Raw genomic sequence first — 26498 nt, forward strand, 5'->3', positions numbered from 1 at the left:
ATATATCCACATGCATTATTGGAGTATTTTACTGATTGTCACATATTGGCATTTGGGTATTTAGCACAATTTGGTAACTGGAAGTCCCATTTAATTGATTTACACCCCACGCAAACATGAAAATCGTCGAAATACACGATTTTCGTTTTCAGCAGAGGTTATCAAATTTTTTTATACACGCCCCGTTTATGATAGTGAAAAATGTCGCCCCCAACCCCCTCTTATCGTGATTTCATAACGTTTAAAGAGAGATATCCGAATGCTAGCAATCCCGATGGATAGTTTGAAGCCATTGAAGGTTATGGCTGTTGATGAGAGGACTGCCAAATATGAAATTAGGACAATATACAGAGCAATAATAATGAGCTGGAGGTACATCTTGCCGGGCGCGAAAAAATTATCAGTGAACTATGGCTTCACGCCCTCTTCTGATGCTCTCACACCCCAAAAGAGGGGGGCACCCGCCCCCCCCCCCCCCCATCCGTTTGAGAACCACTGGTTCACAGTCTGCGCATTTTAGCATGTTATCGGGTATGATGAATTGCAGGACGGGAATAACTACCACTGAATTATTTGATTCGATACGAACCGTCCACGATAAAAAGCCATCCGCGGGCCCCAGGCTACTTCCCAAATCCCACAGCAAAGGGTAGCCAGCGTTGGTACGCCATTTCACGGTATATGAGGCATTGTTTACATCAGAGGTGTCAACCTCAAATTGCGTCGGGGGCCGGATTCAAACCTTCGGAGCACTCGCGGGCCGGACCAGTCAAATGATTCCAAAATGTTACCTCAAAATCCATGCCCTTGTTTTGTCACCCAAATACTCAAATATCAAGGTTACTAACTTAATAATCATGACCATAGGGTTCTATTCTATCAAGGTATCACCTCTATTCGCAAACAATGAAATTGGAAAAATTTCAATGATTTGCCGGTTGAATAGATAGATATATATATATACACTGCCAAAACCGCGACTTTACCGAGGACATATACGTTGGCATATATTGCTATGATGTCTTGTTTTATTCGTAATCAGACAATATAGTCATGTATTGCCCTATGCATAGCAAGCAATACAAGCGATTTAACCGTAAACGCAGACGTTTAGATAATTTGGGTCATTATTATTGTATCGCGAATCGGGTTTCTAACCGACGTTTTCGCTTCTGCACATAATTGCTTTTGGTCCAATTTCCCATTTTCCCAGCGAAATCAATGTGCATTTTTTGCCGTCTCAGAATTCGTATCAATGGAAGCAACTTGTTCCTAATAGCTGCGAGTGTGAAACCATAACATCGCTGCCGGATGGTTATGATATGGCGTACGAACATGAAAATATACTAGATGTTTTCTATATTGAGGGATTATTTAATGAATGTATTTCGTACTAAAAATTTCAACATTTGTTAGAAATGTGGTGGATAACATAGGCATTTTTCAGAATCGTGTCGCGGGCCGCATGTTTGACACCCCCGGTTTACATGAATATAAGCCATGTCGATGTTTGATTGGGAGACTAGTCCAACTATTGTCGCGACTTCATCTCAATTGTGTTGTGTTTTGAATTATTGAAATTATTATTACACTGAACTGAAGTGATCTGAACTTCATAAGTTATCCAATACCACTGCAGCCGGGCTCGATCGGTCCTGATTGACTCTATCTGTGTAGATTTATATTATCGTCAATGAAGCCGTGAACCTCCACTGTAATACGTTGTCGTATGTGGTAATCAGAAATAATTTTCTCGATATTGCATATAGAGAGCTTCTCCAGAAAAGAAAATGGGTAAGTAAACATTTTACTTTACATTTAATATATCATACAGAACGAAGTAACGGAGTCAGTCGTTCTGTCCGCTTTTATTGTATCCACGAGAATTTGCCAAATTGGTGATGATCCTTAAAGCTCATCGTCATTTTCAATGGCGTTGCAACACTCGTGGCTTCTAAATCATTCGTTCAGTAGATTTGTTAATGTGCAAAGCAGAATGGATTCGAAATTCAATTCGCCCTCAAAAGGCGCTGGCGACAGAACCACTGTATACATCATATCTTAGCCTGTATGGAGCTCTCTGTTGCTGACCTTGCTGTAAATACTATATCCAAAAGCTGGTAATAACAACGTTTATATTATACGTTATTTTCCATCCAACCTTGCGAACATCTGATCAGACCTAGAGGTTAGCTCCTGAGAGGTAGCGTGTTTGGGAAGGTAAGAAGTCGGGCTATACGCGTAACATTACAAAAGCGCTAAGAAACTCTTGAATGGGCCTGCTCCAATCATAATATAATATAATTCAACATTGCTTCCCCGTTTGAAAATGTTGAAGAACTTTATTAAGTTTTAGCTTTCCTGGTTTCGTTGACTCATTAGTAAGAATTTTTGAACATAAATACATCCAGGCTTGCACACTCCAATGTCATGTACATATTTCATTCCAAGTTTAAGATAAGTTTAATCATACATAATTCATTGCCATTGCGGAAATTTTAAAATAATATTTATAATAAATATAAAGTAAAACTAATAAAGTAAACTCAAAATTAAGACGTTGCTTGCTGCAGTACGATTGTTTTTAATACATTTTAATCTCTTTGTTTTGTTAATGTGGAGTGGACCGAAAATGATAATCGTTTTCATGGCACCCCAGACCACAGGTTGGAAACCCCTGTTGTAGTAATACGACTGAAGATACACGTTACGTACATGAACTTGACTTTTATTACAGCTGCGCAGCAACATGCGATACCCATCGTCATCGAGAATAACGGAAAGCTCGAATTGAATCGGGAGGGAGTCAGAACTGTATTTACCGATCCGAAATTAAACGGCAAAAAGATCTGTATCATTTCCATCGCCGGAAGTTTTCGCAAAGGGAAGTCTTTCATGTTAAACTTTTTCCTGCGATACCTGCGGCGACAAGGAGTACGTATATATACACTCTTAGGAAAATAATATATATTCTCACCCAAAAGGCGATACACGAAAATGAAACCTACCTTAGAATGATACCGCGAGATCAATCAAACATTACATTTTAATCCAAATTTTGCCTCACTAATGAGAATAATCACAAATGAAGCAAGAAGTAACGGAATGAATTAGGGAGGTAACCACGTATATAGGCACGAAGGACTTGTAACAGTGCCATGAATGAATTCGAATATATAGGCTACAGAGAAGAAAAAACGGGGATTAAAATGATGATTGACTCAAATTGACTCTGACATGAAGCAAGAGATGGTCAAAGAAGTCAAGGAAGCTTCTCAAGTAGCAGTAGAAGTAGCCACCCAAAACTACTTGCAATAATGTAGAATTTGCTGGCTTTAATTCTACTCAAGCAAGTTAGTAGTTGCGAAAAACAGTCATAAATACGTTCTCAGGTTCCGTCGGAAGCTGTCAGCTGAGCACGACGAAAATTCTGGACTTTACTTAAAGTGTGAAAATCAATTTTCTTTGGTACTCCGTGAAGACCTGAATCCTCTGAATTTATCCGTTTCAGTTTCTCTGTCTTTCCCATCGGAAGAAATTAATACTAATACTTGACAAATTGCAACCAGCTAAAAGTAAGTAAGTAAATCAGATAATATTACGAAGTAAAAGTAGCGGGGAGTTACATTTATTGTAAGTAGCCTACTGCAATTGGAGGAAACCTACCTCAGTACTTGGAAAAAGAAAAAGTAGCCTAATATGATATTGCGGCCACCTCTACTTGAAACACACGGATAAGGAATGCTGTTCAGTCTTTCTTAACAATTGGGGTGAAGTATTCGATCGACACCCCGAGGACTTTCTGACTTTTGCGGTGAAGGATCTGTTTTTGTGTGTCGCCTTTTAGGTGTGAAGTGTGAATACACACACTCTTTGCTAGGAGTGTATTTTTCTTGTGAGACAAACTTACAGGTGAACTCGTTTCAGTATCGCAACACAATGTGGATGGGACACGACGACAGTCCTGTCAATGACAACGGCTTCTCCTGGAAAGGAGGGAGAAATCCAGTCACGGCCGGAATTGTTATCCATAGAGAGATCTTTATCTCTGAGAAAAATGGAGAAGAGGTGCGTACGTTGCATGACTGTAATTGACTCCAATCATGAATTGACTCGAGTGGATTTTTTTTTCGTTGGATCGACTTAGCCGGGGTCATTTTCTTAAAAATAGAAAATGAATCGACTCCACTTGAGTCCATTTATGTATCGACTCGACGTAGAATTGATTATCTGGCATGACACGGCCAAGTGATATGACTCGAGACACTTTTCCTATAAATATTTATTAATAAAATCATGTTATGGTGCTTATAACAGCTTTGGTCTTTTGGAGCACAAGTCGATAAATTCCATCAATAACACACGCTAACTTTAGTATAAGATATTCTCAGTTGAAAGTTAGTTGTCAATAATTATATGCGTCGTCCAGAGGAAGCTGCAAACTCGATAACGTGTTGTAAGGTATTGGTGTATACGTCAATAAGTTGTCCAAGTTCAATTGCATTCTCTTTCGCTGTGCGCTGGTTCTCAGTATCTGTCTGCGTTGTTCAAGTGCCGGATAATCTATCACAAAATGGCGTGAGTCCTTCGATGACTCCACTATGGGCACGGATAGGCGTCGCAGAAACCTCTGTTCTGTGGAGGTGTTCATTCAATCCGAATTGTCCCGTTCGTAATGGCGATTGAAAAAAACAGTGCCTAAAAATAAATTTACGTACACCCTAAAATCCCCTTGCGTACCATAGTTTGACAACCCTGTTATGCGTTGTTCTCCCCTGCTTCCTAGCAAATAATCGCATTTTCTCTTAAGGTGGTCATTTTACTCATGGATACTCAAGGCCTGTTCGACGGCCAGATGGACAACGCAAAGAATTGCGTCGTGTTTGCATTGAGCACGTTATTGAGCTCGGTGCTCATCTACAACCTTTCTCAGCAGATACACGACAGTGACCTTGAATATCTTGAGGTACTATTTCAATTATGCGGTTATCAATTTCAATCTGGCGTGACAACTATAAATGCACATTTTCAAAAATGCGCAACTGTGGATGTAGAAGTAGAACTATTGAAAATACTTACGTAGTTTCCCGTCCACCAACTATATAGAATGGTAAATTGTTAGATAGTGGGTATACCAGTGTGTGAACAGTTATGGTTATTTATAGGGTAGTATTATCCTCTGGCAAATATTTGGTTTATAAATCCTATTTAATCATTTATGATGCGAGTGAAGTTGGTCAGAACGAGGTTACCCACCTTTTTGAAGTACTCCAGTAGATTTTGCCTACTTGCTCAACCAACTCAACCGAGAATTCACTTGAGTAAAGAAGAATCCACTGTGATGCCATATTGAAATCATCAATCCAATAAAGTAAGAGCATAGGCCTACCTGCAATCATATTTATCTGTAGTTGTGCATTTAGAAATAATGACGCCGTGTTTGAACTGATGACGTGCAAACGAGTATGTCAGTATAGTTGCTGATGTCTAAATTATGACAAAAATTAGAAGCTGGAGTCACTCAAAAGGGAAAAATTCGAGATTTATATAATAGAGCCGCTATAGCAGGGGCGGGCAACATACGGCCCGCGGGCCGGATCCGGCCCGCGAAGGGATTTTGCCCGGCCCGCGGACAGATTTCCGTCTTGCATGATAATGTGGCCCGCGGCCCTGTCTGAAGTTCGTGGAAGCGAGAAGACTTGCATTATCGGCATTTACGATGCACTCAACCCTAATGTCGTCTGTGGTAATCATGATTTTTGTCGACTACAATGGTCAATCGTCATTTACACCAGGCTGATATTTCTTATTTTTGATTCCGTAACCGCCGACTTGTAGCACGGCACACTTCTAGGCTTTTTGCACCGCATATGCCAGGGGTCGCCAACTCAAAACGGGTCGCAGGTCACATGAATTCAATATCGAGATTAATCAGGCCACACAATTGAACAACGAGGCTATACCGTCACCTACTCCACCCTGATGAATTGATATCTAGGTAAATTAGGGTTACCGGACCTATCGAACGCCTTGAAACTTAATTAGGGATTGCACCGTGTGTTGTTTGATCAGATAAGATAGAAGCAGACATGGGGGCGCCTGTATGACAACGTTATTCTCAAATACACATTGTCCTCGCCATCAGGGGCGAGAATTGGCTTTGAAGTGACATTGCTGTCGTTAAAATACATTCATTAAATACGATTTATTCCTTGTATATGTGGATAAATGGCCGATGATGTATCAATTTAGCAATCCGGCCCGCCAAGTAGGCCTACTCAATTTTCCTAAATCCGGCCCGCCGACTGGAGAAGTTGCCCGCCCCTGCGCTATAGTATACATAAATGTTCTCGCTCACAATACCTACCTACGATTGGGGGTAGGACTTTTTGTCGGTATATCTCAGTTTGAATCGAAATAATTATCTTTGGCATACCTACCTATACTACCATGTATATCATCTATATGTATTATTATCAACACATAGTTTGTTAGTTTGTTAGTGTGTTTGATGTATTTGAAATATTTATGCCACTTTGGGCACCGCATGATATTTACGTTTTTCATGATGAAAATATTTAAACCAACTATATTTATATGTATGCCCAGTTACAAACATACTAATTGTTAACGTGATATCTTTGTCGGTGCATTTTGTGATTTTTACAATACATATTATACTGACTTCGTGACCGACCCTTGGTCTTGCACCAACTCCGCATAATAAGACAAAAATAATCAACTCCCGTTTGTTCTAGTACTTCACCGAATATGCGCGAGCTGCTAAAGAAGCTAGTTCAAGCCATAAGCCGTTTCAGGTGGGTGACAACTATTTATATTTGTAATTTATATCTCTGACTGATAAAAGGATGCACTGCGTTCTATAGAATATGTGGTCTCAAATGAAAACCGGCGGTGCTCAAAATTTTGACAGCAGTCATTTTCCTCATATAGCCATCATAGTCGAACTACAGATAAAATATAGTTACGACTTGCACCGCTCCATTTCATCACTGTGGCACTATCTTTACGCAATCAAGGCAGAGAAGGAATTCTAGGTCGTGTTTTGGTATTTAGCACTCCTACCATGTCTACAGGTAGGCAAAATCGAGTAGCGCACGCGGCCCGCAGCGCCGGTTTGTGTGGCACCCAAAACCCTCATGAAAAATATTGATAAAATGCATACTAAAAATCAAATTATTTCGGCAACTTGACAGAATATTCTCGTAATATATTTCACCATGACAATAATGTGATATAGTCTTTCTATGATGTTTATGTTTATGTTTGTTGCTACCGTAATAGCCTGACCTCAAGTCCCTCGAAGTTTTAAAGATTTCGCTTGTAAGCATCACGGAAAGTCAAAACAGAAATGATATACTTCGGTTAACGTGCTTGATTTTTAATTTGAAATTACAGCAAGATTATTACTTTTAGTGCGATGCTTGATAAACCGAATTCTTCCTCGATATTTGTTGAAGTTGTTATGTTCGTGCATTTTACGTTGGTATTACCGCCAATCATTATTTCCTCGTGTGTCGTGCTTCGTATTTCTACCCTGTGTTCTGTTGTCTCGGGGTCTTTTTCGTTTAACTGCACTCTGGATCGTGTCGCCTGTCTTAAAGTTATTCTGCTGATAATATACTGATTTCTTATTGCAACCACGTCGTATTGAGTTATTGTTCAAACAAGATCAAGAACATAACAGAAGTATTCTCTATTTGTATTATCAATATATTGTAAAAGCAACATGGTGATGATACTGTCAGCATTGTATGTCCTGGAGGTGAAGCAAAAGTAGAATCAGCACATCTATGAACAGATCGTTGGTCACAGATTCAAATTTCCATCCTGTTGTAACAATCGGCACAAGCGACTTTTATCGCGTATTTTGTCAAATTGGTTAGTGAGGACGGTCTTGTGAATATTTCGGACGGTATATTTCGGCTAGTTTGTGCTGATTATTCATTTATATTATCTGCATATTTACTCGGTCACTATATAATTGAATAAAAATAATGCGTTTGGCTAATAATCCCCATTTACTATGATGCGACCCGTAAGCCAAAATGTTTTTCCGCCATTGCATTATGACGTGATCAGTATATGAGAGATGCATGTGAAAAGCTATGTACTTTTTTGCCACCTCACATCATACAATGCCAGTTGTTTTACCGCAAATGAAGGTTATTCAGTATTTTTTCGGCTAAGCCTATTTCATGGCACTTTGTGACAATGCTGTGGGTTGATCATGACGGACATATCATTTCCACTCACGATTGTAGCTTAACTACATGTTTCGTGTGCTGCAGTGCGACCAATCACGGTTCAAGGTTTCCACAGTGGAGCTTAAACCGTGGCTAGTTCGCCTCCGGTCCGCCAAATATATTACAATTCAATCTCTCGATACCAAATTACTATAAATTGGACGCTTGTCCATTCATTAGAGAAACATAACATCAAATTTTAAACTAATTTGTGTGCATGGTGTCACATAGTTCATGGTCTACTTCGGTAGTACGTCACAATGGTGCAAGCGTTGTACCAAGCTGTTTAGAAGTAGGCTGCAATTCATTTCGGTCATGTTATATGTGACTTTTCATCTAACTTCGTCAAATTCCGGCTGTGCAATCAAGCGACACTTGGCAGTACAATAGATCAAAGTCGTCAAAATCGCATCTCTTTAAAATGATACCAAACAATAGGGTTACCAAGTGTCATCTTTTAACAGGATTCGTCCCCCTTTTTCAATAAATTGAACGGGTCCCCGGAGGTCAACACAGCTGAAATAGGGTAAAATCAGGTAATTTAGGAGTCGAGTCAGAAAGATAACCTTTTTTCAAGGCAACAGAGTACTATCCGTCGAAAATTTTTCCAAATTACCAGTTTTTTTTTTCCGCTACTAGCTTTCAGAATTTTTGAAAAGTGTCCTCATTTTCGGGTCCCGAAATATGGTAACCCTACAAAACAGTTATAATCAAGTTAGTGGCCATTCGCAGAACTTTGCCTAGCAGAAATTCAATAGAATCATGCATATCTTAAATATATAAGGCCGCATTAAATTATGTTTCAAATATTACAGATGAGTGGCATACATTTTGTCGTAATTGACCGGCGTGCAACATATGTTTTGAATTTTTACCGGTACGCGAGGTCAAAACGGTTGAGAACCACCGTTCTGAGCTATGCTATTCTCGTGATAAATTAAATTTTAGCAAAGATGTGCCTATCATTTCAGTACCCGAAAGAATACTCTCTGGGTATTCGACTCGAATCGAGGACCGTAACTGCCGCACCAACCCCACCCCAACCCCCAACCCCAATTAGGGTGCTCGATTTCGTAGGGGGGCCCAAAATTATTTCGCGAATCAACACAAATTATAGACTATTTTGTGGAAAAATTAATATAACTCCAAACCTTCGCGCCCCAATAATAAACACGCATCATTTACAATAAAATATACATTTCGGTACCGGCAATTACCGCTCCACGACGCACCCAGACTATGAAGTTTCGGCCAACATGCGATCTCATGAACTGTGTTACCAAATAAAACCTTAGCCAAAATTACCGCGGCGTGTTTGCTGAATACATCAATATATATATATGGTCGATCAGCGCCTAGGTGGCCGGCTCGGAATAGTCCTGTGATTTCTATTCGAAGTCACCACCTTCCTCAGGCCTACCAGTATATTTGATCAGGTGGCCTAAGAGAGGGTGATAAATTAATTGCAATATATTCCATTACCAATATTATAGACTATAAATTCAACCTTGGATATGAATTTTGTAGCGCTGGGCGCGACTGCAGAAAAAGGTACACGAGTGACCAAAATCCCCTGAATTTTTTTGTTTTTGGTTTTGTCGCCCGACGCGACGGGCCGGGAAGCTCGGCTATGGCCATTTGTGGGGCCTACGACTAACATTTTTGGGGTGTCTGACGAAGTACTGTTTCGGCCCTGATCGAACCGTTAAATATTTTACTCGATTCAGATTAGAGTATTATAGAATCCTTGTTCCAAACCCTACATATAGGCCCCTGTATGTGTATAGTCATACTACCATAAAAGTTACCTTCTACATATTTCATTACCATACGCAGACACTGACCTTCCTTATTCGAGACTGGCCCCACGCTGTCGAACTCGATTTCGGAATGAAGGGTGGTGCCAAGTACTTGGATGAGGTGCTGCAAAAACAAAGTGCAACTCAAGGATCCGTAAGAAGCCACTTACAGAAAACGTTTGAGGCTACAAATTGCTTCCTTTTGCCATATCCTGGAAAAAAGACAGCAGAGACTGATCATGTACGGGATCTAAGACTGAGCGGTATGTTTGGTGTTTTCAACTACAGTTCTTCATTTTCGCAGCTGTTTCGGTCGTTTGCTCTTCAGCTCAGGGGTTCATAACCGTTTTATGGTCACGACCACAAATTTCGATTTCAAATTGTTCCGTGACCCCATTCTGATTACTAGAGAAATGATAAGCACCTTCGCCCAAAGCTTCGCACGGCCCGTGTTGGAAGCTGGCGACGAGGTGCGCAGTAATAGCAATTATACAATTATGAACTCGTCGACTTCCGTCTATCAAGACTATATAGCAACGTGGAACTATTTCTATCTCAATCCAAACGCAGTAGTCAACTAGTGGTAGGCCTACGTGAAATTCTGTGTCACGCGACGTACAGATAACGATACATGAGCATGAGCAATGAGCATGAGCAATGAGCATGCATGTATGCATATTGTTATTACATAGAACTACCGGTCAATTGTAGTTTTCCTGGAAGGTGGGATTCCCGTTCCATTAATTTCTAGGTACCCGACACTTTATTCTTCATAGTGAAGGCAAGACACCTACTTTACCTTGTAGTAGGTGGCGCATTAAAATGACTGATCTGTTTGCCGGGTTCGCATTACTGAAATGTCTTTTTTTGTCGATTTGGAAAAATGACCTACAATATTCAGTAATGCCGCCTATAGCATCTTGTTAATTGACATTCTTGTTATAGTCATGTATTTATTTTCGTCTCTGCGATCCCAAAAGAATACGCAACCGACCCCACTGAGGTCGCAACCCCTAGTCAACGACCTCCACCCCAATTGGGGGGTTTGACGTGCGGCACTTGCGGCCCTGTGCCTACAATATCCATTGACGTTACACTATGCCAGAGGTGGGCAAACGTTCGAGCACGCGGGTCGCATTCAACATCTGAATCCATTCGCCCCCTTGTGATGGTGAAAGATCTCGTGCGCTCCCTATCGTCATATCACAAAACGCAACCAGGATGCTAGCAAACGTGCGGATAGTTTGAACCACTGAATTCGACTGCCAGTAGTACAATTCTAATCTAATTTATGAAATTTTCTATGGTCTCAATTTAATCATAATCTCACTTCTGGTTTTCTCGAAATGATACCTGAGATCAGTAACAAGCATAGCTTGGTGTACAGATATTTGTCATTCTTGTGCTGATGAAAATTAATTTTGATTGGATATGAACCGATATTGATTTTATTCTAATTTGGAATATAATACAATTCCAACTTTACGCGATTCCAGTAATTCAAATTACAATCAATTTAGGAGTTTTTCAACTCTGCGAAATATGTATACCGTAGTCGAAAGAGAAACAGTGTTCTTTAATGTGAAGTATTACAGGCTCGTTATTTATATTTGTTTTGACAACTGTTACAGAAGTGGCGCATAAAACATGTGATGTGATTATCACCACTATCTCGATTTTAGTACTAGGCTACCAATAATAATAACTGAATAATTGTATTTAGCATAATACATTAGTGTTTGCGAAATGGTGCTGCTAGAATAGAGATTCAATGATCCGTAATATGCAATTTACAACTAGGCTAATTATCATTATAATCGTATATAGATTTTGATTATAAAGTATTGAAGTGAAAAACAAGGGTTGGTAACATGTGTTTGAAGATAGCATTTCGGAATCACCTAACTGGTACAGCCCGCGAATGATAGGCCTACAGGGTTGTAATGAAGTCACAAGGCTTCGAGTCACAAGTCAATCTCACTTTTATAGTTTTGACTCGAGTCGAGTCGAGTCATTTCCGGATTTTGAGAAAACGACTCGAGTCAAGTCGAGTCATCAGAAAATAGTGATTAGAGTCGGACTCGAGTCGAGTCAGGACTCGAATCATTGCAACCCTGGATACAAAGGCTTGAATCCGGCCAGCTACCCAAGTTGAATTTCACATATCATATGCTTGATCGATACCGATAGAAATAACCTACGTGTAAATTTATAGACATCGAGCAAAAGTTCCGAGCACACACGAAGGAATTTGTGCATCAAATATTAAAGCCAGAGAATCTTGTTGTGAAACGCATTAACGGCCAACCTCTGCACGCAAATGCGATAATGCAATTTCTCGAAGACAGCATGGATAGCCTCAACAGTGGCAAACTTCCATCTGTGAATAGGATGATGCAGGTAGATATGTTAGGAATATAACGCATGTCAAATCCAGTTTACATTTTCAGTTAATAGTGTCCATCTGTTTTTTTTTTGTATATAGTCATAAACAGTTTAAGGTAGGGTGGTCCTTCAAACGAATTTGGGGAAGTTGTTGATCTGACCCATTCCACGATGTTCCGTTTGGTTGAAAAACACCCTGTGTAAAATTTGATTTTTAATAATTAGACTTCGAAGGGGCTCAATGGATCCGAGATTCTCCCCTTGTGAGCTACAAAAACATCTAATCCCTTTAATATTTTCTCTCTCTCTCTTTCAATTTATACATCCTATGTACTATATGCGATATATAGATAGATATAGGCCAATATGTATCATTCGAATCGCAAGCGTATGGTGGCACGTTATCTTTAGACTGTGGCGGCTGTCCAAAATCTCGAAGCACAGCAGAGGAGTGTCACGAAGTACCGGGAGGGATTTTCTGAGGTATCGTATGTCCTATGTATGCATTGTAATTGTGTACGTATTAAGAGTCACGATTGAATAGGACAATAGTAGGCTCGGAAAACAGAACAAAATTATTATCTATACACGATTGATGTCAATCGCAAGCAATGAAAAGTGATACAATGACTTCTCACACCTAAACAATGTGTTCCAACTGTGTCTTGAAGCAGCAATGTCATTATCCTACATTTAGAGGGGGTCGGTAAAGAAGTACTTCTACTTTTTCACGTACTCCAAGTAAGTTTGTTCCATCAGACACTTAAACTTTTGTAAAGTATAAAGTAGTTTTAGTTTAAATGCCCCAAAATCAACAAGGATAAAAACTATACAACATCCTATTCCTACGTGCTTATCATTCTAGACGACTTCTACTTTTGCATTAACAGTTTTCAGTTTTTTATTCGAAACTATAGACCCAGAATGTACTTTTTACGTACATGGAAATTGGTGCTTCGTCTTGGACTTGAGTAGGCTATATATTTACGAAATTTCTTCCACTTCCACTCGAGTATCAAAGATTACTTTCACCACCTCTGCGTACATTACATTTCCAATACTGGCATTTGAATGTTGAATGTCGATATTTTTGTTAACGAACATGCATTGCACGTAGTCACCAACCTAGACTTGAACATTACTATTCCCCTTGTAGTTTTTTCATTAGTAATACAGCACAAATATCGAATATACATCAATTCAAGGAAAAATCCGCAATTTACAAATTCAGATGTTCACGGGTGACAACTTTTACGACGATGTTGCCTTGCAAGAGATGCACTGCGACTTGCATGCCGCATCTATGAAGTTTTACAGCGATTTAACTCGCTTTGGCGGAGAAGAATCCCGTGCGAAATACCGTCATCATTTGTTGACTTCGTTAGAGAGGGAATTTCGGCAGGTGACGAGGATAAACCAGGTCATAAAAGTAAGTGCATTAATTCCTGATGCGTGACGGGGGAATATATATAATCTTGTGATTGCTTAATCACCTCACAACATAAACAAGAATACATTCATTATAACTTGGATACCTCTTTCTGAGAGTTATCGGCACACTAGAGGGATTCAATAGAAACCAGTATGATAAAGTATGAAATTCGCTCCGTAACACTGGCGACAACAAATTTTTAGGTATTGTAGTAAGGGCTCCTAACCTGTATGCCTAGGGTTTTTTAGGAGAGGAGATGAAAACATTTGTCGTCTCCAAGTAGTTAAAGTTTACTCCATAATAACAAAAGAAATCGATTAAAATGTTATTAAAATACTAGTACAGCAATAAGGTAGCCTACTTCTTGATCTTGAGTTAACTTTACTTCTTTTACTGTTGGATTTAATACTGGTACAATAAAATTTGCGCAACGGCTACCCTTGCAAAATAAGGAATTATGATGAAAGTCATCCTAAGCCTGGCTATGAATATATACATGACATTGGAATGTAGGCTACGAGCCACAATGTGTTTTATGTTCAACAGTTCTTACTACTGAGTCAATGATACCAGGAAAGTTTAAGGTTCAAAAAACGGGGGCTATTGATCTTTCGATTTTTTTCTAACGGGGCCACGGTGTAAATAAGTTTTGGAACTCCTGTATTATGTAGCAATGCTAAATTTATGAATAGCAGAAGACGAGTACAAAACAAAGCTAACTGACAGGGCATTGGTAAATTGTACAGAATATATTTACGTTTACATAAACTGAGATTGGCAACTGAATATATTTGATGCTATGCTACACCTATGAGCTAGCGAAAATTATGCATAATTATTATATAATTTCTAATATGACATTTTCAGTAACTCTTTCCGTGCATTTTCTTCGGTAGGCTACTCACTTATACGGTAGCCTACTGTAGATCTAGGTCTCAAGGCATAATAACATGGCCGCCGATTCGGAAGAATGTAGATCAGTGCAGTACGATCAGTTTTACATCAAACACCTCAATTTTCTTCCAGACAAATACTTAATTTGTTATTGCTTGCAATGTTTGTGATTCCATACTTTCGCACTGGTTTCGCCTTCTTTAAACTTGTGTTGATGTCATTTTACACTGTCTACATTCAAATGTTTGTAGATTTGTGTATACTCCACCTGTATCCCGCCTGTTTTGCAGAGTGTATCTGAATCCAAGGTATTGCAACTGATAGAACGCTTGACGGAAGATTACGAATTACAGTTTAAGAATGTACGTATATGACTTTGATTTTATGTGAACATATTTTTTTTACATGCGATACAATGGTAGGGTTGCCATATTATTTTTCTCACTTCGCAGTCGGTTGACTAAAAAAGGTCAGCTCATTTGCGGAATCTCAGTCGAATTTTGCTATGAATTTGACCAAAATTCCTCAAAAAGAAGACAAAATCTCAAAAAGGAGGATATTTAGACGTCCTCAGAAGACATGTTCAAAAACCCGAAAAAAGAGGGCGTATGATAACCCTATACAATGGATGCCGCGACGGACATATCATTCGTATATAACAATCTTCGGAAACATGTGTTGAGCCGATTGGTGTTGTGGGCCCCCGAGGAGTCCGTTACGCCTCTTGTCTGAAGATTTCGTATAATTTTGGCTCAGAATTATCGTGGCTACGTATCATGATAAAAATTGAAAAAAATATACTTTTTTAATAGACACGTGTGTTACTGCCTTACTCGGTACCCTTTAGTCACCTTATAGCAGTCGTTGTCCTTATTAGAGCGAGTCTCAAATCCGAGTATTATTAAATCTCACGCCCACACCTCACAAACCTGGCGAAATGCATTTCCAATGTGGAGGGAGCAGATTACCGATTTAACGCCACGCAGTTCTATGAAACATGATTTATTACTAATTATTCATTGATTCGGGAGAATGATTTCACTGAAATTTCTTTTTCATAGTATTTATCTACCACTCTTTTGTATTGTCTGCTTTTCGTATACATCAAGGGTTTCAAACATTTCTTGCATAGTCGTTTCACGTGCTCGTTGCAGGAAATTTCAAGCCCATCCGGGGAATACGGAATAATTCAAAACATATCTTGATTTTACAAAACCAAGCACTAAACAGCAATGCGCGCCCCTATCATAATATCCAGCACATGACCAAAACTGACGCACCCCAAACAATGTTCCATTTAATTTTTGACGAGTCTGCGCACACTTACCAGCTCAAGGATTATTTGTGCGGAACTTTGATTTTTTATGCTCAGAGACCGTGTCAGTACTGCGTATTTGCGCACGTGCGCAGTTTAGAGAGAACATTGACACTATACTAGAGTAGGTCCCATAATCGTATCGCAAAATCAACATAAAGTAGACTAAGTTTGGGCACATTTACTTTTCTTGAAAATATTCCTTCGCTAAATTTAGTGTCGCTGGATTTCATGATTTTAATATGGTGACCCCCCCCCCCACACACACACACACACACAGACACACACACATAGAATTATAGATAGAACTATAGAACAAAATCGAAAAATATGCTAAACATACAGATATGAGTCCAAGCGTATTCGCAATTATGAGATAACCCTATTATCCTAATATCGCTTGACACCGATGGGTTGCTTGAATCTAGGGGTGTACAACGTGTAAGTCCGAGACTATCAGGTACTGGCATTATGGTATTGATATGTCCTTGCGGCATGGATTCCGGGGACAAAAGCGACCCGCAGAGGCGAATAATGCAAATTCATAGAGATATGCGTTTCATCAAAGGACATTTTCCTTTCACTTCGTCTTATCTTAAGGTTTTAGAGTTTTCCACGCCGACAAACGTAACGTTACTGTTACATCACACCGACTTGTGTAATACAGGGGTGGGCACATATTTCATGATGATTATGTTGTCATAACATATTTCATGATCATTATGTTGTCATAACATTGCTTCTGCGCGTGGCTATAGTGTCGAACACAGGTGACTTGATAGGTGATGAAGTATCCACCGGTAATCGCGCTAATGGCTTTTGCAAGGTATTCAGCAAATAATACGTATGTTCAACAATAGCGCTTATGCGGCCGCGACCCAAATTGACACCATTCGTGACCTCAGGAACCACAGATTTATAGTGTAGTGAGCTGCAATGAATTTGTAATGTTGAATATTTTTGGTTTACGAACGGTGTTACGCGGACATCAATTAATTTTGAAATCACTCCGCAGAGCAAGATAGGGTTCCAAATATTTACATGATATCATGGAATGATACAGAGATATTGTCTTTCTACAGCAGCATTGCACTAACGAAGGGAAAAATTACTGGGGAGACAAAGACTTGGAATCACTCCATACGGCGATATCGTCAGTGGTGTTCGATAACTACAAGAGTGACCAGTTGTATCAGAGGTTTCCCGAAAAGTTGAGCCAATTACAAGAACGTGTGAAGATGTCATTTCAAAAGTTTAAGCGAGACAACGAGGAGGCGATGAGAGTCGACAAGGAAAAGGCAAGGAATGAAATGATGTGAAGTTTGATCCATTGAATATGTATCCCAGTCTTATACAAACTATAGGAATTTCAAAACGCGTGATAATACTATAGCACTACTCACCTATGAAAATGCGCAACTAGAACTACAACTAAAAAACTACTCAATTTCAGAATATCACAGGTAGAATTATAAATTGAACTACTCCCTTTTCAAAAATGCGCAACTAAAGTTACAACTACTCATTTTTCAAAACTCGCAACTAGAACTAGAACTAACACTACTCACTTTTAAAAAAGCGCAACTTGAAATGGAACCGGAAGGATCCACTCTTCAAAAATAGCAACTACAATTAGAATTATATCCTCTTTTCAAAACTAGCAACTACAACTATAGAACTACAACTACTCACTTCAAAACTCGCAACTAGAACTAGAACGACACCTTCTTACTTTCCAAAATGCGCAACTGTGAATAGAACCGAAACTATTACCTATTCAAAAATCGCGACTACAATTAGAACTAGAACTAGTCTCTTTTCAAATCTCACAACTACAACTACTCACTTCGAAACTCGAAACTAGAACTACGACTGCAACGACTCACTTCAATACTAGCAACTAACTGCAACTATAACTACTCACGTAAGGCTATCAAAACTAGCAACTAGAACTAGAACTAGCTACAAATTAGCAACATAATAACCAAAACACAACTAACTCAATTCCGAAGCATCTTGTTAAATTTCATTTTATCGATATCGGATCGGCTCTCCACTTGAACGGATGGGTTTCGACCCCTAAAGCATGCCCCCTCGTTTCGCCACTATTAGTGGTAATGAGTCTGAGCTATAGCGATGGCTGCTAGAGCAGCACACTATTATCACGATTCACGCCACACGACGGCATGTATACATCAGTTGTTCAGCATGTAATGATGTTTTTTGAATACACAACTAAAACTAGAATTAGAACTATTTATTTTTCAAAATCCGCAGCAACAACTGGAACCATACTCAATACAAAAGTAGTTGGTTGACCGTAAACTATATAACTAGATCAGTATTATTTGGTGCTAGCCTGTGAACAATTAGTTAGGGTAGCATTTTCACCAGTCAAATAATCTGAGTTTTCAAATACTATTCCAACATTTACGATACTTATGATACATATATCTAGTAATAATTCTCAAAGCATCTAAATTCAATGATTCCCAACTGCGGCCCCCAAAAATATCAAGCAATCGAGTTATGACAAAAAATGAGATTTATATTTATTAAATACACTTGCTTGGCTCGGAGTCTGGAGTTTTTAATTAGGATTGCAGGAAAGTCGTGAGTAGACTGCTATGGTTACGTCACTGCTGTTTCAATGCAATGTGCCATAACTTTCCAGTTGAACGAGCAGTAGCTAGAGATATGGGTAAAGACAGGACCATAACTGCCACACGCCAAATTCCCGATGGAAGGGAGGACGAGCTCGAAGGAGGCTCAAACATTATTTCGTGAATTAGCATAAAGTATCGAGTATTGTGCATCTTTTTCAATTTTATATCACTCTAGGCGTGATTTCATGCTGCTAAATATCTTGATTTTTGGGGAGGCTACTCATCCCCAAGAATAAATGCGCAATATTTATAGAAATCGGCAATGGGCATATCGGCGTTGGCCATTACCGCGCCACGACGCATCTAGACATATTATGTTTTAGGCCATGTAACATGCGACTCCAAGAAGTGTGTCAGAACGATCGGCAGCGAGAAAACCTTGGCCGAACAGGACTGCCCTTATCCTGACCGAAAACTTCGCTATATGTACAAAATACTGTCTGGGCAATCTGAACCCCACGAGACAACTACCATCCCGCAGGAGAAAATTATATTCCAGTGAAGAAATACCAATTGGAAATCGTATGCGACTCTTAGTTTAGAAGCCTACATTTTGGCGATTCTATGTTTTTTGATATAGCGGACAGGTCACGAAATAACATTTTACGGAATCATACTAATGGGCCCTACAGTTTCCAAGACACCTCACTCAGCTCTACCGGTAAATCTGATTACGTGAGCAGCGAGGTCAAGAAATTGATAGCAATATATATGCACTTCCCGGTCATATTGACCGATTTTATCATGAATTATCGAAACTTTTCGCGCCTGGCGCTGGCTCACTTAACAGTACAACTATTTTCGTGGCAAAATCGAACAAGGTGATACGGGTAGGTGATATGAGAGACCAAGACCCAAGTTTATTATTTATTTGTTTATTTTTGGGTGGGGACTGACGAAGTGCTGTTTCGTTCCTGTCTACGGGTCAGGGCTGTGGAGTCGGAGTCGGAGTCGGTGGAGTCGGAGTCTGGATAACTTTCGCTTGATGGAGTCGGAGTCGTGAAAACTATAATAGCTGGAGTCGGAGTCGGAGTCGTGGAGAAAATACTGACTGGAGTCGGAGTCGGAGTTTGTGAGAATGACCCTGACTTCGACTCTACTCCGACTCCAACTACTCTATCATGAAAATATTGAAATATTGAAATATTTTGCTTTCAAAGAATTTTCAATTTAATTTTTATGTACCACCAATCACTGTTATTAATAACCATACAGATCAGGTGCGGCCAGCCCATGGCACGCAGGCCAAATTTGGCACACGAGAAGGTTTGATGTGGGCTGCGATTTAATTCTCGAAATTATTTATGACATCAGGTACAATTGCAAGGCCAACCAAAATTTGATGATGACTAAAACAACAGTTCTGACGCATTGGCGTATCCAGGGGTCAGCCACATTTATCCCAGATCTTCGTATCTGACCATAAAGTAGAATATATCATAGCAGATTTATTTGACTTGAAATTTTTCTCCGTACTTCGCATGATTCATTGTCACTAGATTTCTTGCATTCAGTATTTGAGCCCCCTTCTGAAAATTATAAATACATATTATTCACAGAATTGAGTCTAACTATCGCAATTAGGAGATAACGTGTGGTCCAACATGCGGCTTTGCTTGTGCACTCGCAGCGAAATCGTCGACAAAACATTTGCAAAAAATGATAGAGGCATGTTCACTGATACCGTCGATTTTGCTATGTCTAAACGTCGGATAATCCTATCCTTGCCAAATGAGCCCAGTGGTATACAGATGCGACCCCCCAATGTATGTTAGCAACATATTTATTGATATAATTCATTCATTATCTTGCAAAAAAATTTCGCGCTTCGCGCGACCAGGGCCTGACTGCGCACCGCACAGTTGCATGGCATATTGTTATCAATTATAAAGCGTATTAATATAAGTCTTGTTTGCAATGTTACCTTATACTGTTCGCTCCTATCGGACGACTAAAAAAGGCTATCAACATTCCATTTGCCCGTGCAATGGTTCGTATATCTCATGTGTCGCTTTGGCCGAAAAAGTTGCCCACCCCTGATATAGATAAAATTAGACAATACTTGCAAATTGTAATTTAGTAACTCAGTTGCACAGGTGAAGAAAATCGCAATATGCGTTTTCGCGATGCAGTCAAAATTGATGCAATTTTTGGAATTATACCATCATACTGTGACAGAGCAAATGCATCGGCTGGTTTTGTAAAATTGTAAAAATGATGTAAATATGACCAAACGCTGCTTCCCACTTGACAAAATTAAAAATATTTGTAGTGTAGCTTAGCCGTTTGGGTCGAACAAATAATTAAGAAAGACTGCAAGTCCCAATCCTTGAATACTTGATTAAGTACATGTAGACTACTAGACATAGGCTATATGGTCTTTGACTACTTAACTAAATTTATGACCAATGTCTGTTGGTAGTAAAAGTTTGTGTGCGTGTAATCAGGATAGTGTGCAATGACAAAATTAGTAAGTTCAATCTCTTTATTAGTTGCTGACTCATACACAAGAGCTACACTTGGATTTTTTATCTACATTTTTATTTTACAGAATGAGATATCTGCCATATTTGAATGATTCGTACATTTCAGGATATTAGAGATTCCATGTTATAAAAACTTGAAAAATGAAGGATATTTAGCAAATCTTTCTTTCATGTTAATTGCATAGTGGATAATTCGAGCTGTGCCACAATGAAACAATTTAGCATGTCACCGCTAATCATATATTTGCATATGTTTAATGGCTGTATGATAGTCAATCAACCGACAACGTGGCATATAATTTTCGAAGTAAATTGGTAATAATGCTGGAGTCGGAGTCGGGAGTCGGAGTCGGAGTCGGTACGTTTAAAGACCCAGAAGTCGGAGTCGGAGTCGGTACGTTTAAAAACTCAGGAGTCGGAGTCGGTATGTTGAAAATGTGTGGAGTCGGAGTCGGAGCCGGAGTCGGTGGTAAAATTTACCGACTCCACAGCCCTGCTACGGGTATACGCACGAAGATTTTTAATTATTATTGAGGGGCCCTACCTTTTCAAACACACCTCCCTCGGCTCTACCTGTAAAACTGATTACGTGAGCAGAGAGAGAATAAAAATTGATGGCAATATATATGCAATTCCCGATCATATTGACCGATTCAATCATGAATTACAAAAAAAATTTGGCACTTAGCGCGTCTAGGCGATAAAACCTGACTCACTAAATCGCCCCGAAAGCAGCATAATTGTTAGTCCTATAGTTCACGACCGACGCGTCCGCATAATTTGATAGGTCCGGTCTTCATCGAAAGCTAGTGTCGCACTGATTCCAAAAATGCGAATTGAAATCTCGCCAGGGCAATAAAACTACTCCGAAATAGCCACCAAAGGTCGATTGTTCTGAACAATAGGAGCGCAGCAACACAATGGCCAATGGCGTCAAGCGATTGATCGGAACAATGCCAATTTTCATATTTTGATGGCTATTGTGGGTCCGTTTCATTGCCCTGGTATTCGTGCGGCCCCGACCGTACTCTGAAATTCTAAATTTGGCCCTGACGCCGAAAAAGGTTGGGAACCACTGATCTAATTCCTACTTGAATTGGTACTTGAAATAGTAGGCTATTTTTTTACTTGGGGCTGCATTTAAAACAAAAATCAATTTAAAACAAGCATGCTTAAAACAAGGCCCTAGTTTAAAATATGTTTTATTGTTTTTTTTTTAGTCATGACGTCACGAATATTTGATTGTGTCGTCACAGTGGATTCACATTGACAATTGAAAATATCGGGGGAATAGGGCTCCTTTGACGAAATGGGCTTCCGATCACTGTCATAAGCAGACCAAAAATATCATTAATCAGGACTACATCGTTATGCCGCATTTTTACGGTCGGCGGTCAGCATCAATAAAACACCCATTCCGTGCCAATCATCTATATCCACGTGCAAATACTGTTGAGCCGACGACGATTTCGATGGTTCCAGCATCCCCATATCGTAAACGTCGACGAATTTTCGTGCAAATCGTCAGTAGGCTTACACTACGTGTTTTTTCAGGCGTATATACACAATTACGGCACAATTCGCATTCTCACCCGGCAAATAATCTGAGTTTTCAAATACTATTCGATCATTTATGACACTTCTGATACATATATCTTCTAATATTTCTCAAACATATATTTCCCACTTAAAGTAGTTTTGGCATGTCTTCCAACTAGTATTTGTACTTGAGTAAAAATGTTTGTCATTGTTTCCATTTGAGTAGCAATGGTGACTATTTTGACCGCTTCTTGATGCGGATGAATTTAATGGATAAAATGAATAAATCAATATTATCTTTCTATAATTTCTTTGCAAGCAGGACTCGAAAATGAAAATTCTGCTACGAAAGCAAATGGAGCTAATCTTGGATTTCCGCGGCAAAATAGCCCAAGTGAGTGTATATTCATATATATAGCAGTGATTTCCAGCCCTTTCCAGTTGGCAACCCACTTTTCATGACAGTATCCGTGTGTAACACACAATGAGATACGACCAAACGACTTAAAACGTAATTCAACGCACAATACGTCGTGTATGGAGTTGTACTGCCGGCAGGCGGCATTGCGCATTAATTCGCAGACACGAATTACTACCCGTAGCAGATGATTACAAACGAGAAAGTGCGTAATTCGTTATTTACGCCGAGCACAAAGGAGTATACTGAGAAGCTTGCGTCGCGGCAATTATTTGCTGATTCCAACAACAAATCGAGCTGGATTGCCGCATTTACTATGATCAACATTCGCAAAGCCTTTGGAGGAAGGAATTAATTACACGCAGTAACACATGTCCAATTTCCCGCTCCAATCCAAACGATTGTCCCGAAAATCTGGCACGGAACCGTGGCTTGCGGCGAATATGGTCGCAAAATCAATTTAATTTAGAGGAAGAAAACCTGTATTTGTTACTCTAATCGTGAGAAGATAACGTGTTTGTCATATTCCGAAAATTTATCTTTCAATTTCTGTTCAATTGCTGATGAAATCTGTGTCTTAGAGCACGTCGGAGTACATTGAAGAGCACAAACTCAAAGAATTATGTGATTTTGAACGTACCAATGCCGTTCACATGCATGACGTGGTGTTGTTCGAACAACAACTCGATACCAATGACGCCGATATCCAACACGCCCAGTTCATTGGGCGTATACAGGACGAAATTGAAAGGTTCACCAGAATAAATGAGGAAAATAAGGTATACTCGACTTATTTTAGATAACATTATGAACATATAAATCCTGAGGAGTTGCTGTATGTGTAATGCTGGATCCTGGCTGTATATATACATATACATGCATTTTGTGTTTTCGCTGACTCGGTTAGGGCGTGTCGCATCACCAAAACCCCACGTATCAGAATTTCTTAAATTAGGTTGGAATTCGAATCGCTGAATTCGGAAAAACACGGAAATTGACCTAAATTCCAAAGCATAAAGAAATATATACAACTCAGTTCATATCCTAGGGTTACCATAATCCATACCATACGTTGCGATCAATATTATGGAATAGAAACATTTCACAAATCAAGTTTAATCCCAAATATATTTTTTGACAATTATAATTAGCCACCTACAATTATCTAGTATACCTGGTACATCCCATGTAATTTTGATTGACCTCAGAAAGCTGCAAGCCTGATAAGATCCAATGTTCGAAATGCATTCTTTTGAGATTCGTCATTGTTGAGACTGGATAACAAAGAAACTGAATTCGTTTAAATAGATTCATTTGTCTCTACCATAATGCACACGATTGTATATTAGGGCTGTTGAAAAATAACTCCTTTTTTCGGATTCCAGCCATTCACTGATTAAATTGTGAGGTTACACTAAAAAAACGCTGCACACCAATTCTAACCAGTATAAGACTTTGCAGATCGAGTAAAATTTTAATTTATTGGGTAATTTTTTTTTAAATTTTTTTGTCAACCCGATAAAAAGACGATGCAAAAACATTTGACTCAATTCCAACTAGTTGAAGCGGAGTTATTTCAGTTTTTTGTTGATAATTATCGGATTACCCTTGATTGGTGGTTTACCTGACAATTCAACCAGTGAATGGCTCAAAACCGGGGGAAAAAAGTTATTTTTGAACAGCCCTATTTTATATACTAAATAAGCCAAATTCATATTTTCCAGAATCGATTCAAGAAATACCTCGACTATCAAAGCCACAACGTACAATTACAGTACGAAAAGACAATAAGTTCAGTGAGTAACTAGGTACATGGTGGATTCGCGCTCTGAAGTTTTATCGACTGATTCGCGAACATTGACGCAGATTCTGACAAACGGTTACATGGAGGAAAAGGAGCTTCGAAAGTTGCATGACGAGATTGTATCGTACTTGACTACGGAACACGAAAATCAGTATAACAAGCATCAGCGTTCCCAACAACTGGTTCAAGATCATCTCAAAAAGATACCCGATGACCTCGAAAGCAAATATGCCGACACGAGGAAATTAAATGAAGAAAATTACTCGATCTTCGGTCGCATTTTTAAGATCCTGAAGAAAGGCGTGAAAATTATTGAAGTTGTCGGGAAGGTTATAGCAGCGATACCGGCAATAGCGGCTTTATTTTTTCTGTAAAAAAAGTATGATCGTAGTCTCCGAAAAGAAATCGCGATCGGATACCTTATACGACACTAAAATTGGTTGAATTGATTGATTGACATTTCGATATATTTATATGCAGAAATAGACGAAAATAATATTTAACGCGAGTGTTTGGAATGCATCGTTAAACATAGTTGTCTTGTTACTGTCAGACTTGGACAACTATAGGCAATTCTAGTTGTCGAATTAAACTAATTAGAGCGAATTTCCGGTGATCTATTTATAATCAAATTTGTGAAACGTTTTTTTGCTCTAATACCAATTCTAATCTAATTTGTGAAATGTTTCTAAGCTCTCATTTTAATTCCAATCGAGCTTCTTGAAAATGCTGCAAGAGAACTGCATGGTAGAAAACGATCCAAGCTTGCTGTACTATACAGACATCTGCTATCCTTGTGCGTCTGAAAACGAACTCTGGTTTGATATGAACGGAACTTGATTCAATTTCCAAGATTCCGCGACTTCAGTAATTCTAATTCTAATTCAATCCGCAAAATGCTGTGTAGCTATAATTCTAATTCGAATCTTGTCCGGAAAAAATGTGGAGATAGGATTCTAAATCCAGCCTACTTTGGAAAGAAACTGCTGTGTAGGTCCAATTCTAATTCGCTGCTCTAATATTGAAAAGCTGAAAATTTTCTTGTCCGAATCTGATCGTTGCCCCATGTATGATATTTTCATTGCGATCCCAATTCAATAAAACTGTCTGTCATGCCTGGCGCGTCGCCTGTTCAGTTTAGCTTTCAGTATGCTTACGATGCGTATAGGCTATGTGTGGTCGTTAGTTGTTAACGTGTGTCAATCATTTCAATATTCATCGACCTTCATTTCAGTTCGCTAGATCGGTCGTGGAATAATTGAATTCGATAGTGCCATTTAAGTTTCCGTTAGGATCAGGTGTCGACCAATTGAAGTATAAATGTAGTGGATATACAAGAAATTTAGCTGACTATATGAATTGATATTAGTTGTTGCCCCGAATTTCACCTAATTATTAGCTTACTATGTGCCAATGCTTCTATTGTCGTATTAGTTAGAGTTATATGCGGTTTTTAGTTGAGGTATATATTTAGCTTGGATGTGTGTACTTTT

The 26498-nt window shown here is 39.2% G+C and overlaps 2 protein-coding genes across 6 annotated transcripts; both read left to right on the forward strand.

The window, feature by feature from the left end:
* The first annotated feature begins 939 nt into the window (after positions 1 to 939).
* On the forward strand, positions 940 to 21375 carry LOC145448297 (atlastin-1-like). Of its 5 annotated transcripts, none has more exons than XM_080326664.1 (11): positions 940 to 1794; positions 2738 to 2934; positions 3928 to 4068; positions 4811 to 4966; positions 6759 to 6818; positions 10104 to 10329; positions 12282 to 12466; positions 12863 to 12934; positions 13683 to 13880; positions 15068 to 15139; positions 17175 to 21373. In XM_080326664.1, exons 1-11 carry the CDS (start codon positions 1791 to 1793, stop codon positions 17409 to 17411), a joined length of 1548 nt encoding a protein of 515 aa, XP_080182790.1. In that variant the 5' UTR covers positions 940 to 1790; the 3' UTR covers positions 17412 to 21373. The 5 variants fall into 5 exon arrangements, with proteins under 5 accessions (XP_080182790.1, XP_080182792.1, XP_080182788.1 ...); XM_080326666.1 differs by having other exon boundaries at positions 950 to 1798; positions 2746 to 2934; positions 17175 to 21374; XM_080326662.1 differs by lacking the exon at positions 940 to 1794 and having other exon boundaries at positions 1807 to 2934.
* A 121-nt stretch (positions 21376 to 21496) lies between these two features.
* On the forward strand, positions 21497 to 25508 carry LOC145448298 (uncharacterized). The gene is made up of 4 exons (XM_080326667.1): positions 21497 to 23177; positions 23783 to 23980; positions 24926 to 24997; positions 25068 to 25508. Exons 1-4 carry the CDS (start codon positions 23115 to 23117, stop codon positions 25377 to 25379), a joined length of 645 nt encoding a protein of 214 aa, XP_080182793.1. The 5' UTR covers positions 21497 to 23114; the 3' UTR covers positions 25380 to 25508.
* The last annotated feature ends 990 nt before the right edge of the window (positions 25509 to 26498 follow it).

The sequence above is a fragment of the Botryllus schlosseri genome, chromosome 10 (assembly GCF_051294905.1).
Source record: "Botryllus schlosseri isolate E-star chromosome 10, Bs_hap1, whole genome shotgun sequence".
In the NCBI taxonomy this organism is placed as follows: Eukaryota; Metazoa; Chordata; class Ascidiacea; order Stolidobranchia; family Styelidae; genus Botryllus; species Botryllus schlosseri.

Coding starts and splice junctions, on each gene's coding strand:
- LOC145448298 (XM_080326667.1), top strand. CDS start 23,115: ATGAAAATTCTGCTACGAAAGCAAATGGAGCTAATCTTGGATTTCCGC. Junction 23,178..23,782: donor TCCGCGGCAAAATAGCCCAA/GTGAGTGTATAT, acceptor TCTGTGTCTTAG/AGCACGTCGGAGTACATTGA. Junction 23,981..24,925: donor GAATAAATGAGGAAAATAAG/GTATACTCGACT, acceptor CATATTTTCCAG/AATCGATTCAAGAAATACCT.
- LOC145448297 (XM_080326662.1), top strand. CDS start 2,716: ATGAACTTGACTTTTATTACAGCTGCGCAGCAACATGCGATACCCATC. Junction 12,467..12,862: donor CTGTGAATAGGATGATGCAG/GTAGATATGTTA, acceptor CGTTATCTTTAG/ACTGTGGCGGCTGTCCAAAA. Junction 13,881..15,067: donor GGATAAACCAGGTCATAAAA/GTAAGTGCATTA, acceptor CCTGTTTTGCAG/AGTGTATCTGAATCCAAGGT.